Source organism: Chanos chanos, chromosome 2, assembly GCF_902362185.1.
Source record: "Chanos chanos chromosome 2, fChaCha1.1, whole genome shotgun sequence".
NCBI classification, from domain to species: Eukaryota; Metazoa; Chordata; class Actinopteri; order Gonorynchiformes; family Chanidae; genus Chanos; species Chanos chanos.
Window position 1 is genome coordinate 41,779,412 of NC_044496.1, and position 13,514 is coordinate 41,792,925.

Here is a 13,514-nt window from a genome sequence, read left to right on the forward strand (position 1 = left end):
ATGAAATACAGCTTAGAGCAGATTGAGCAGTAACTAAAATGATTAAGTTCTGAATTCACTAAACATACACAAGTTAGTTACTTTCATAACAAAGAAGTGGATGGTCTCCAACTGTGTGTTTTAACTAGGTAAACACTTAACTGTATATATCCATTTTGACATATGACTACTACTCTGGATTCAAACTGAAATTTACATCAAAATCTGCAGTGGGTCTCCTCTCCACCAGTAGAGTTGTCTGCAAATGTATCCCATCCACATAGACTCCAAGAGGGCTTTTGGCTATTGTTTGAGATGGGTTCACTTTCCATTACAAAACAGTCCACCCCCATGTTCATCTGGATTCAATCAGGCAGTTCAGCAGCGAGACTTTGGCTGGCATGTCACTTTTATGGTTGTGTCTATTTGAATAAGTGCAACTTCAAACAAGGAGGCTTTTTGTCAGTTTCACTCAGACATTGTGTTTTGGGGGGTCGTTTTTTGTGGCCAGGCCCTCTAGATGCTTGTGGTCTGAAGACGGTCTGTGTGACTTCACCATTCTGTTGCTGTTGGACAGGGCTTTAGGTTTCACTGCCATTTTCTGGCAGAGGAAACACAGAAGAAAGTCTTGCCCTTCATATTCAAATACCTCCTCTTTTATTTCAACTTTAGCATTACTGCACCATATGGGGAGAAGGGAATAGCTTGGAGGAGCTCTTCAGAGAATGAAACATAAAATTTTGAGGAGGTCTTGAGAAGGATCAATATAAAAAGAAGAGCTATTGATCATGAAAGCTGTTTCTCTGCAAAATAAACTAATCAGAAACAGCGAAAATGTAATGTATCAAGTCTGTTATCTATGTATTATTTCATATTCAGAAATACAAAAATGTTGCAGGAGGCTTCTCTCCTGATTTGATAATATAAGCAATCTTCTATGTTTTCTGCAGAACACAAGAAACCACTGACTTCAAGCTATTGCATCTGCAGACCCTGTCCCATCTGCAGTGTTTTTTGTGGTGGGAAAATTGCTGCTGATTTTCCATGGTTCAGTCAGCACTGGCTTCCATAGCTCTGGATCCGGACAATCAAGGTTATGGTTTTCCTCGCTTGCTTTGAAAATTACACAAATATCCCTCCATCTCTAACACAAGCCAATGTTCCCACCGTTGGACACAATAGTACCTTACATAACAGGTCTTTCAGAAAAAAAGAAAGTACGAGATGTTTAATTATTGAAGAAAAGAGTTTCTTGAAGGGTCCAACTTCAGTAGACAAAGTTGGAATGCAGCTATTTTTTCACTTTTTTGCAATAGCTGATTGGCTGAGAAATATACATAATTACTCTTTTAACATTTCATTGTACACACATGCTTGATTTTGCAAAGATGTAACATTCATGTTTTAGACAACATAAAAAGAAATGGGATCTAAGATCTTACGTGTGGACGAATGTGCATTTGTGAGAAAGTAAAACAGAGAGAAAACCTGTCAGATGGTGCTTTTCATGTTGGACAGAGGGGCTTTGTCTTTTGGAATCTGGAGCAATGCAACTCAGTGACCCTGAGCAACCAAGGCCTTTCATTCACAACTCTTTTGATTATTCCTGACAAGTGACCCCAATAATGTGTTCAGTTTATCAGAAAAGATGTGATTTTCCCCATATTTCCTTCTTTTGATCTCCCGCAGTATTGTCAAAGTTAGGCTGACTGATCCATGTGGACACCTGAGCAATGGTGCTGATTTGCTGGCTGGCTGTGACTCTTTGGGGTTGTGTGGCTGTTAGGGGTGACCAGTTGAAGCAAGCCCGCACCCCTCTACTGCCACATCGGCCATTTGTGGTGGTGTGGAATGCACCGACAGAATCCTGCCGCCTTCGCTTCAAGGTAAACAGAGAGTAATGAATTACTGAGTGAATTATGCAAACACCCATCAGCATTATGAAGATTTGGGACTGAATGGCAATCATCCAACATTCAAGGCGGATGTTAAAGTTTCGGATATGGCCTTGAGCACTGCAACGGCCAAACTTACCAAATCCGTCAAATAAGTTACAAGCTTGATACTGAAAATAAACCTGACACACAGTCACACTCACATTCTCTGTTTCCCACAGGTGGACTTGGATCTGAGTGTCTTTGACATCGTGGCTAACCATAATGAGACATTGAGTGGCCCAAATGTCACCATTTTCTACCACAGTCACCTTGGATACTATCCCTACTACACCGGTTCTGGAATACCCATCAATGGTGGCCTGCCACAGAATCAGAGCCTCAGCAAACATCTGAGCAAAGCCAGGGCGGACATTGACAAACTCATTCCCTTCAAGGACTTCCGCGGCCTGGGCGTCATTGACTGGGAGAACTGGAGGCCTCAGTGGGTGCGCAACTGGGGTTCCAAAGACATCTACCGAAATAAGTCCAAAGAGCTCATAAGGAAGACTCATCCTGGTTGGCCTCAGAGTAAAGTTGAACATGAGGCTAAGGAGCTTTTTGAGAGGGCAGGACAGGATTTCATGAACTCCACCCTGTTACTGGCCGAAGGGCGTAGGCCAAATGGTCTATGGGGCTTTTACCTGTACCCAGATTGTTACAACTATGGCTACAAGCAACATCCACAGCACTACACTGGGGAGTGTCCCAATGTGGAGCATGTTCGAAATGACCACTTGATGTGGCTTTGGAAAGAGAGCACAGCACTCTATCCATCTATCTATCTTGACTATGAGCTCCAGTCCACTCCCAACACTGTTAAATTTGTGCACTATCGTGTGAAGGAGGCCATGCGCATTGCCTCAATAGCAAGAAATGACTTCACGCTTCCAGTATTTGTCTACTCAAGGCCTTTCTATGCTTACACATTTGTAGTCCTCTCTGAGGTGAGAAGAGTTGAGTGTCAGTTTTTTACTCACATACTGGCTTAGTCCTGCTGAAAATCCCCTTTACTCAAAATACAGTCTGTTGCTCATCAGAAATACTTTTCTGGTATCCTGATGGCAAACCATAAGGATGTAAAACATGACACAGTGAGTCTATATATTTTAGAAAAATATTGTTAATTATAGCTGGAAATAATTCCCAGAGATACCAAAGAATGAAACCATGCAGAAATCTTTCCAGACAGCTCTTCAGCTAGAAAAAAAAAACAACAGAATGATTTTTGTTCTCATGGGGAAGAGATTTAACAATATTACGTATTGTGCAGTGAATGACAGATTGTTTTCTTTCTGAGAACTTCATTGTAGTTTAGTACAGTGCACAGAAAAAGTCAAGAAATCTAAGTTGTTGTGAAGGTATGTAAAAAATGCTCTGAGCTTGCAGGGTGTACCACACATTCTCAAATGACACAGATCTCCAACAGGCTCATATGCACCCACCCAGCCTGGTATGCTGTACTTGCAATCAGTATTCCCATTATACACAAACATAAGTGTATGATTTTGAAACTGCTGTCAGAAGTGCATGATTTTGAAACTGCTGTCAGAAACACAGGCTGGAATTGTCATACAGAAATAGGTAACTGACAGTGCCTCTCTTAAAGTCTCCCACTTTCAAATATCTTGGATGCCTTAGATATGATAAAGCACTCAGCTGCCATGAAGATAAGAAAGCACTGCTCCATGTCTGTAGGAGAATGTTCAGACCCTCATGTGAAATTTGATAGGCCATCCTGCATTTGTATTTTATCATTTTCAAAATTAAAGTAGACTGAAAAAAAATGAAAGAGCAATTATGACTAGGCTGGGCTTAAAAAATAGCACCCCTGAATGTTATGTCTATACCACTAAAAACAAAGACACAACAGTACCTGCAAAATTCCAAACATTTGAACAGAACAAAAAAGCTTGTCACACACACTATCTTACGACTTATATTTAGCAGATTTAATGTCTTTAACATTTATTTGTAAGGATATATCAGAGACATTGTTAAGCTCTCATAAATACATCTGAACCTTTCTGTCTTATTCAGGTGTTCAACATAAAACACTATTTCTCACTCTCTAGGTGCAGATGTGCAATAGGGCACCCATGTACTATTAATCAAAGTGACCTTGTCACCCTACGCAGAACATAAAATAAAGCACATCAGTTACTGTACTTAGTACTTATGCATTGGTAACAGTGTGTGCTGGACTGCTGATAGACTCTTGTGTTAATGATATTATTCACAGAGTGACTTGATACACACCATTGGGGAGAGTGCAGCACTGGGAGCAGCAGGAGTCGTACTGTGGGGTTCTTCCGAATATGCCCGATCTCAGGTACTGATATTGCAGCTTAGAAGCTTTCTGAGGCTGCTCTATTACTCCCTTACAGACAGCAATGTGTCTAACAATCAGTGATAATAACATTATTAGGCTATATGGGATTTGTATCAGTGATCTAAAACTAAAAGCATCATGTTATTCAGTTATAAAAAGCGAATTATTCAACTTTAAATGAGGCCCCAGTGTTACACAGCAATGCTGTAATGACCTTTTTTTGTAAAGCATCTAAAACCAAACATGAGTCCTTAAAGAGAATTCATTGATTTGAGTAATGTCATAGTTAGAGGTTTAACTGGACTGTTCCTCAAAGCTATGGGTAAACAACATCTGCGTGGCACAATCATTTGTTGTTACAGAGGTCTTAAACTGGTCTCCCGTTGAACTGAAGAAAACCCATCAAAGCAAAACCACACACACAAAAAAAATCACATAAAAATGAAATACTCTTAGGAATATTTATCACATATGTGTACCAAGCAGAATGTTTGAACAATATCAGTAATTTTTCAGCATTCTTGATTCATTCACATGTGGTTAAACACATACAGCTCATATATTATGATACACTTATGATGATTTAGGATCAAGTCAGTGTTCCTTAAACTCCCTCAGTATTAGTTTTTACCATTTTAATCCTGCTTTGGAACATGCCATATCTTATTTCCACCAGTATTAGGGATCCCTTGTTTTACTCAAGCTTATTTTTGTTAACCTGTTTACTCTTCACAAAGGCATGGTCAATTTGAATCAAGTCAATTGCACAATTAAACTGGACAATTTGAATCAGGCATAGATCTTCAGGATTATAACTGGAAGTCACTTAGCAGTAGCGTGTAACCTGTTGTTTATGATCCTGTGGTTGCAGCGGAACTGTCTAGCGGTGAAGAAGTACATCGATGGGCCCCTGGGTCACTACGTCATGAATGTGACCTCTGCGGCTAAGCTGTGCAGCAAAGCTTTGTGCAAAAAAAATGGCAAATGTGTCCGAAAGAGCCTGGACTCTGGGGCTTATCTGCACCTTAACCCGCGATTCTTCAACATCAGACGTAGCCTGGGTCCTCAAGGGCCCCGGTTCCACGTCAGCGGGCACCTCAACTACCACGACATTCTGGACATGAAGCACAAGTTCACCTGTCAGTGTTATCAGGGCTGGACAGGCATCTACTGCGAGATGCCACAGGTGCCACGCCCACCACCCTTCCACCCCAGGGACAGCTTCCTTGGGGAGTTGCTGGCAGTTCTGTCCCTACACTTTTCCTGCCTCTCTGTGATCATGTTTCTGGGCCTGTGCCTCATCATTAAGTGTTTGATATTGTAGATAGAGTGCTGGGCTGGAATGGAGAGAGACTGTGGATTGTAAAAAGGAAGGGGCAGCATATTCTAGCTGTTTGTAAAGAGCTGAGTGTTTCACTGTGGGCTGAGTGGTGTGTTTATAATGTTGCTATATCTGTTAAGATAATCACTATGTCTAACAACCACTCTCAGAAATACTTGGTACTATCATTGTGTTGTGTGTATGTGTGTTTATGTCAGCGTACTCACTTTCCTAATCTGTCCCTACCTTCCTCAGTGAGACTTCCTAATGGTTATTTCCTCAAATATTGCCTTGCCATGCGAATGTATTTCAGATCTTTCACTCTTCCCTCAACAGTAAGAGAACACCCTAGTTTTTTAGGTGGGAATGTTGTTGGTCTAACTCTGGGGCCATATTCATGAAAAATAGTGCTGACCAGTTATCTTGTTATGCTATTTTGCTACTTGAATACAGTGCTTTTACTTCATTTCTTCATTCCTCAGTGTTCACACTTCATTGAATCAAGGTGTGACAGAAAAAAAAATCTGTGAAATCCGTACTTAAATGTGGGATGGCCCATAATTTCAAAATCAGTTAGAGTTGTAAAAGTCTTGTAGTATGTTGCTGGGATTAGCCAGATAGAAATGAAAGATCAAACATGACTACGGCTGTGAATGTTTTCATGTACAGCCAAGTACAGTCAGTTACAACTGCATCCCAGTCAAGCTCCCCAGCTAATTGAGAATTTCACAGCTCTTATCAGTCAGGGATTTACACTAACACAAAATCCACTCATCTCTTAGTTACTTAGTTTTAAAAATATACATGGGGTGGCTGAGTTCTTGATAGTGGTAGAAGCCAGAATGTGTAACATCTTGAGCCTGCTCATGCCTGTCAGCTCCAGGCAGCTCTGGGAGCTATCACTCACATAGTCAACGATCAGCTTGGTACTAATTCCATAAGAAAACTAGAGGGGCGTACGGACACCGCAGACCTCCACTGTCAGGGTAGTGTATAGGCAGAGGTGGACAAAGTAAACAACTCCATTACTTGAGTCAAAGTATACTCCTGGTCAGATATTACTCCACTACAATTAAAAGTTGTTCAGTTCAATTTTTACTTGAGCTAAAGTACTGGAGTACTTGCTTTTAAAAATACTTAAGTATTCAAAAGTAAATTTTCTTTTTAATGTCTTCACATTGTTGTTGCAACAATGCATTTACAGAGTCTAATGATTCTGAAACAACCTACTGAATGCACTGACTTGCTTGTAGAACCTGTAGAATAAAAAGCTTGTGGAATATGCTACAAGCCCATAGAGACACAGTTGAACCAAATGCTTCCTCTAGAAAAGACAGTGTATAGCTTCAGTTAAACAGGCACTTGGTTAACTCAGATTGGCCTTAAAAGGATAAACATGTCATAATGTTGTAGTCGAGGTTAATTTTACTTCTACTACATAGCATTGTCTGAAATGTGAAACAGCTGGATGTCCATCGTCACCGCTTGATTCCTGCCCCCCTCGTCTTATTGGGACCGGGTCCTACGTGAATCCGCTGACCTTACAAATATTACTGTGTTTACCTGACAAGATTAAAACATATATTTCTGAAAGGATTTTTGTCAGTAACGTTGACTCGGCATTTTCGCTAGCGAACTATTAATATGCGTCAGCAGTGGATACACACAGGACCCGGTGTTATGCCCCAAATGGTTTTCAAGCCAACTGATTTCCGTACGCATACGGGAAGCAATTAGCTTGGAAACCAGTTGATTTCAAAAATGTCAGACTTAAGATGTGGCCATGGCTGCTCTGGTGAGGAACCTTTATCTTTATCATCTTTATCTTCCATTGTAGTAGCCATTAGTAAAACCGCCAAGTTCAGTTGTTAAAAAAAAATGCAGCACGCACTTGACTGACAGCATTGGGATAGTTTACTGTGATTGGTTTTCCCCCTGTGATGAACACAGTATGGCCTATCGCATTTTAGAAAAGAAAATTCGTCCGCTGACTTCAAAGCTATGCGTTAGAGTAACGAGAACCTTCATAGAAATGTAGCGGAGTGAAAAGTACAATATTTGTACTTCAAATGTAGTGGAGTAAAAGTCATAAAAAATAACAGTCAAGTAAAGCACTTAAGTACAGTACTCAAGTAAATGTACTTCGTTACTGTCCACCCCTGTGTATAGGACTCAGGCGCAGACCAGCAGATGACTGATCTTATGGAGTTTTATTCAGGGAATTTGATGCAGCACGCCAAGGCAAAAGTCTTTCAACACAGTAAGCAAAGTACAGCATCCAAAATACAGGCAGGGGTCATTTACCAGCAAAAGCAGTCAGAAGCAGGCAGACAATTCAGGCAGCTAGCAGAGACAAGATCCAGGGACAGGCAAAAAAATCCCAAAACAGGTTCAGACAAAACAGACAGGCAGAAGGTTCAAAAACTGTAAGGCAAAAAACAATGTCAGAAAAAACAGGCAGAAGTCAAAAACACGCAAGGCTACAACTGAATACTGGCTAACACAGCACACAGGAACAATTTGAGACAAACTGACAAACTGGGCTTGAAAAGGCAGGGTTTAAATAGACAGAGTAATACAGACAACAGGTGAGCGGCAGGGTCAGAGCACGTAGAAAATAAAAATAAACAAGAGCACATGGCCAAAGAAGAACACAAAAACAAATGGCAGCCAAATCAGACCTGACCAGCAGGGGCATCACAGCAAAACAAAAGTATATAAAGGAACCCTGACATCCGCCCTGGCCAATAGCCCTCTCTTCTATGATATTCAAATCTGCAGCCGCAACCACTACATGTGTCTGGATATATTTCCAAAACTATTAACTATTCCAAAAAAGTCAGAATGTATGATTGCGAAAGCTAATTTATTATAAGAAACGATTAACACTTATGCGCGTGTTATGCAAGCCCACAATGACCTTAGGCTTATAGACTTATTTTGGTCATATCGACTTGGAAAAAACAGCAAGGATAATTTAGACATTGCTTATTTCTTACATATCTGCTGCATTTGTTTCTACAGTGAAGTTTGAGCTGGCCGTTATGTTTTGTCGTATGTTTAGTCTTGCTACACCATTCGCTGTAATTACGATGGGTTTGCGCATGCACGACAAACTGAGTTCATCTTGTTCATCTCGCAATGTTAATGAAAGTGCAAAATGATACACGAGTCCAACTTTAATAGGTTTGTCAGCGCCCGATTTGCGGAGGAAGTAAGAAAGAAACATAACCTGCTCGGCAGAGGTAATAACACTTTGTAGACGTGCATGAGTTCTATTGTAAATTATGGCTACAAATATTAAACATTTCATTTCTTTTAAACTATATTTATAAAGGTATAGCTATTTTATAATTGCTAGAGGTATTTTTTTTTAATGTGCATGTGTAGTCACTCTTTCTAGAATCCAGAACAGTGGAAAATTCTTTGGAGAAATCTGAAATGAATTCTAAGATCCTTTGTGAATCTAGGATCTCCCAGATTCCTTCCTTTGTGAATAAGTGCCCCCTACCAGATTAAAGGATGTGACACAAGAAAAGCTAAAGTCAGTGAAAGAAAGGTGTATCTTTATATATATATATATATATATATATATATATATATATATAAGGTAAGTACATGTGAAAAGTGAAAAGATTAAAAAAAGATGTGCTGGAGTTCATGACTTCTGCTATAAGCTTCAGAGAAATAGCTACCGAGATTGGGGGGGGGGGGGCGGGAGTGGGGGGGTTGAGTGGGGGAAGCTTGTTTTTCTTTCTCAGACATGAGCCATCACACAGAAGTAGATTTGATCATTTATTTTGCCATGTTATATTTATTGAACCTGGCTTATTACCGATAACAAAACGCATGAAGAAACACAGACATGTGCAGAAACCTTCGTACTTGGGAGGCCACTGAAATTGAGACACACCTCGCAGCTGTTCATCTGATCTTGGGACACAGTGCACAATGCAAGCCTGTAGAAGGGCCTAGAGATTAAAGAATCCCAACAGATTTCCTGGAATTTGGTGAGGGTGGGAAAAACACTTCCAACACAAGCACTGAAACATTCCTGTTGGGAATCTGAGAGGAAGAGAACACCTTAACACGGAAGGGCGTGATTGTCATTTGATCTGTATTCATGTTCTACGGGAAACACATCAAAGAAGGGTGTGTGTATGTGTGTAGGGGCTATAGACACCTAATATTTTTGAAGGTGCACTGATGACTGTAGTTGGAAAAGTTCTCAGTCTATTTCAAAATTAGATTACTCAAAGAATATCATATACTGGATACTCTGCTGGAGTGAATAATTTCATATTGGCAAACCCAGACATTGTAGTTTTTTTTTTCGTTTTTGTTGTAATTGTGTTCAAGACTAGCCTTTTTCATCAAAGTCAGTCCATCCATTTTCTTGAAAAGGACATTTTTGAACAACTGCCCATGCCACAGGATTGTAACTTAACTGAAAACTATCAGCGTGGTTTCGTGTGTAGTCGGCCCTCCTTATCCGCGGGTTCCGCAACCGCGGATCCACCCAACCGCGGATCGAGAATTTTCAGGGGTAAAACCCCCCCCAGAAAGTTCCAAAAAGCAAAACTTAAATTTGCCGCGTGCCGAGCACTATGCTGAAACCGCGTGAATGAGGTGATGTGTAGGCATACCCTGCTGTAGCCGCCCGTCATTTCACAGATCCTCTCTCTCCAGCACTCGTTGTTTAAGCATTGTTCGTCTTGCCTCTCATTCGCTGAATGAACTTATATTTCCTCTACTTATAATTACATTTCCTATATGTACTTCTGTTTTTTTTTACTTGCATTTTGTGACAAAAGCAGGGTAAGCACATTACAGAATATATACACTTGTACGTTATTTTTGTTTTCCAAAACCAAGACAATTTTGTAACAGGAGAAGAGAAGAAATAACAGGAGGAAAAAGTGATTAAGAGAAAAAACAACTTATTATAGTGCAGTTAAAGAAAGAGGAACCCAGGGGCCACGCTAAGCTTCTCTGTATCGTTCCAGTTTTAGTATATATAGGCCTACATATACATACACATATGTGTGCAGCCGAAGTGAGCACATACTTGCGTTTTTAATATTCTGTGTTTTACTCTATGTATTTCTCTTTCAGATCATTAAACGAACGCAATCTGTAAGTGCTGAAAGAAAGACAATGTTACGTTGTTGGTGACGTTTACTATATAGTTAGGCCTACGATGGTTGCATCTATAGCCCTACAGAGCATGTACAGCCCCATTTTTCTTGTCATTTTTCCCTAAACAATACAGTATAACAACTATTTACATATCGTGTACCCTGTATTAGGAATTATAAGTAATCTACGGATATTTAAAGTATACGGGAGGATATGCATAGGTTATTGGCAAATACTATAGCATTTTACATGAGGGACTTGAGCATCTGCGGGAGGTCCTGGAACCATTCCCCGCTGGATACAGAGGACCGACTGTACTTATTTTCAGTACGGGGCTTGAAGCATGATCACAGCATTTAAGATGGTTTTTAAATTTTATGATTCATATGGCCATTTTTGTTTATAATATTGTGACTGATGATCCCGGCCACGATGTTCCAAATTCTAGCCACAACCATAAACATGAAGTTGTACTGGCATTAGGACCTAACCATATTCAAAGGTGGTCTGGGCTCTGGAGCTGCTGGAGGATTGTTGAGTTGTATATACGTTTTTAGATTACTTGTTGGAGGGAAAAAGCTTAATTCACATGTCTTGCATAATATTATTATTATTTTTTTTTTTTTTTTTTTTTGGAAACTTAGACTAGACTAGGTCTGATGCCATTGAGTAAGTGTGTTTGTGCGTGTGGTGTGTGTGAAGCAGTATCTCAGCAGAAAAGAAACAACATCAAAAACATCTCTTTATCATAAATAATCATGTCTTTTGGTCTAGCTGTAACCCAGACATCAAAGAGTGAGACTGAATGCCCTTGGGCTCCGTGAACAGTTGTGTGTGGACCATTCAGACTTGTTCCTCACAACAACTGTCGGGAGAATGAGTCATAAACAGTATATTTCATTTATATGAGCTGGATTCATTGTGAAACTGGAAATTCCCCATGCTTCATGCAGATCATGCAGGGAAAGCATTAGAACTCTTTCCTTTAGTTTTAGCTTCCTAAACTCAGAAAGTCCAGAACAGCAACTAAACTAAGTTACAGCTAGTAATAAACTTAATTCTAGCTGGAAAGAAATTGTGGGCTAGAAAGCCCAGGAACTGCTTTGACAACATCTAACCTGGCCAATAAATTTTGAATTTAATGGATAGAATTGAAGACAACTGCTGTGGAGCATCCCTTACTCAAAAGAATGAAATAGTCTGGGGTACTTCAACTCTTCATTCATTCATTCATTTTCTAAGCCGCTTATCCTGATTAGGGTTGCATGAGGTGCTGGAGCCTATTCCAGCGTTCACTGGGTGAAAGGCGGAGAAACACCCTGGACAGGTCGCCAGTCCATCGCAGTCAACTCTTCATTATTCAACATTTTTCAATACTGCATTGTTTTTTAGTCCAATGTTAATGTTTGCTATTCCTGCGGATAATGTCATTTACTTACAAAGCAGTAAAGACATCAAATTCTCTCAGACAGTGGATTTTGTATCAAGTGCACTATACTTTAACACCCATCTGATTTTACAATAAGGCATATTTAAAGAAATAGTACTACTGACCTACCATCTGCCTCTCCAATCAGTTCCTCATCAACTACTTTATACGTCAAACACTGTATACTTCATATGCACATGCTCACCACACAAGAACAGGAACACCTCTCTCTACTCTCATAGGTTCTCACAAACACAAACTGAATATTATACTACAGTACCAAACTAAAATACATTTGTATATATAATATTTACATGTTTAGGCATCTGGAAATGTACAGATATTCTGAACACTGAAAAGTTTCACTGATGGAGGCATCAGACAAAAACACAAGGGTGTTGACATTTATTATCTGGACCTATCCATCAAACCTCTGGAGTGCTTTTGATGTCGAAGGTTAAAGACCAGTCTGTTAATTAAATTGTGCTTCTGTTAAAATGCTCTGCTTGTACACGTCAATGGTTTGTTTGTGATGTTCTGTGACCAAAAAAACATATTCAGCATCGTCTCCACATTCACAGTGAAAATGACTATGGCATGTTTTTGTGTTACCCAGGGCACCAAGGGAAAGAAAAGCTCCAGTTATGGACCTCTAGCAGTGCCTACGAAAACAAAAATGGGCTGTAAAGAGCAACTCAAGCTAACATGTAAACAATTCTGTTTATTCTGGAGAAGAACAGCAGTTTCCCCTGTCAGTTTAACCAGAACGATTTCACTGCGCTCACAGCTGCTGTTATTGTTCAGTGGAAATTATAACACACTGAATACTTAAAATCTGAAAAGATCTGTGACAAAGGATATGTTTGTCGGCTTAGTTGGTTATTAGGATCGTGAACTATGCGTACATTTGACAGCATATGAGTCCAAAGTAGGATTCATTCAGTTTAATTCAGCTCAATTCAATTCAATTCAATTAGACATTACCCAGTGCTAAGAGTATCTGATGTATTGATTGTTTGTATTCTTGCTATGCGATAGTCTCTGGAGCAGCCATGGCTGATGTTTTTTTTTCTGCATTTTTGTTGTAAAACACGAGAAGGTATTTCCAGTTAGTGTCCAGAGACTATTCTGTTGAGTGAGTAATAGTGCTGCAGAAAAGAGAGAGGCTTAGGGATAGATGACAGATGGCATGAACCATGACAAACTATTTTCTGAAACTGTAACATAAGAACACTGTATGTGAATATTTGACATGTTTGAGGTTTCTTTATCTGCTTTCATCGACTTGTAATGGGGGAGGAGGGGGCGTAAAGCAGTAAACACCCCTGTGTTTTCAAAAATAAACACAGTCTAATGGATGTTCACTTGCACGCAAACACG

General features: G+C 39.9%; 1 protein-coding gene across 1 annotated transcript; it reads left to right on the forward strand.

Moving 5' to 3' along the window:
• Positions 1–1,712: 1,712 nt before the first annotated feature.
• hyal6 (hyaluronoglucosaminidase 6) lies at positions 1,713–5,569 on the forward strand. The gene is made up of 4 exons (XM_030766365.1): positions 1,713–1,865; positions 2,096–2,860; positions 4,156–4,245; positions 5,117–5,569. Exons 1-4 carry the CDS (start codon positions 1,713–1,715, stop codon positions 5,567–5,569), a joined length of 1,461 nt encoding a protein of 486 aa, XP_030622225.1.
• The last annotated feature ends 7,945 nt before the right edge of the window (positions 5,570–13,514 follow it).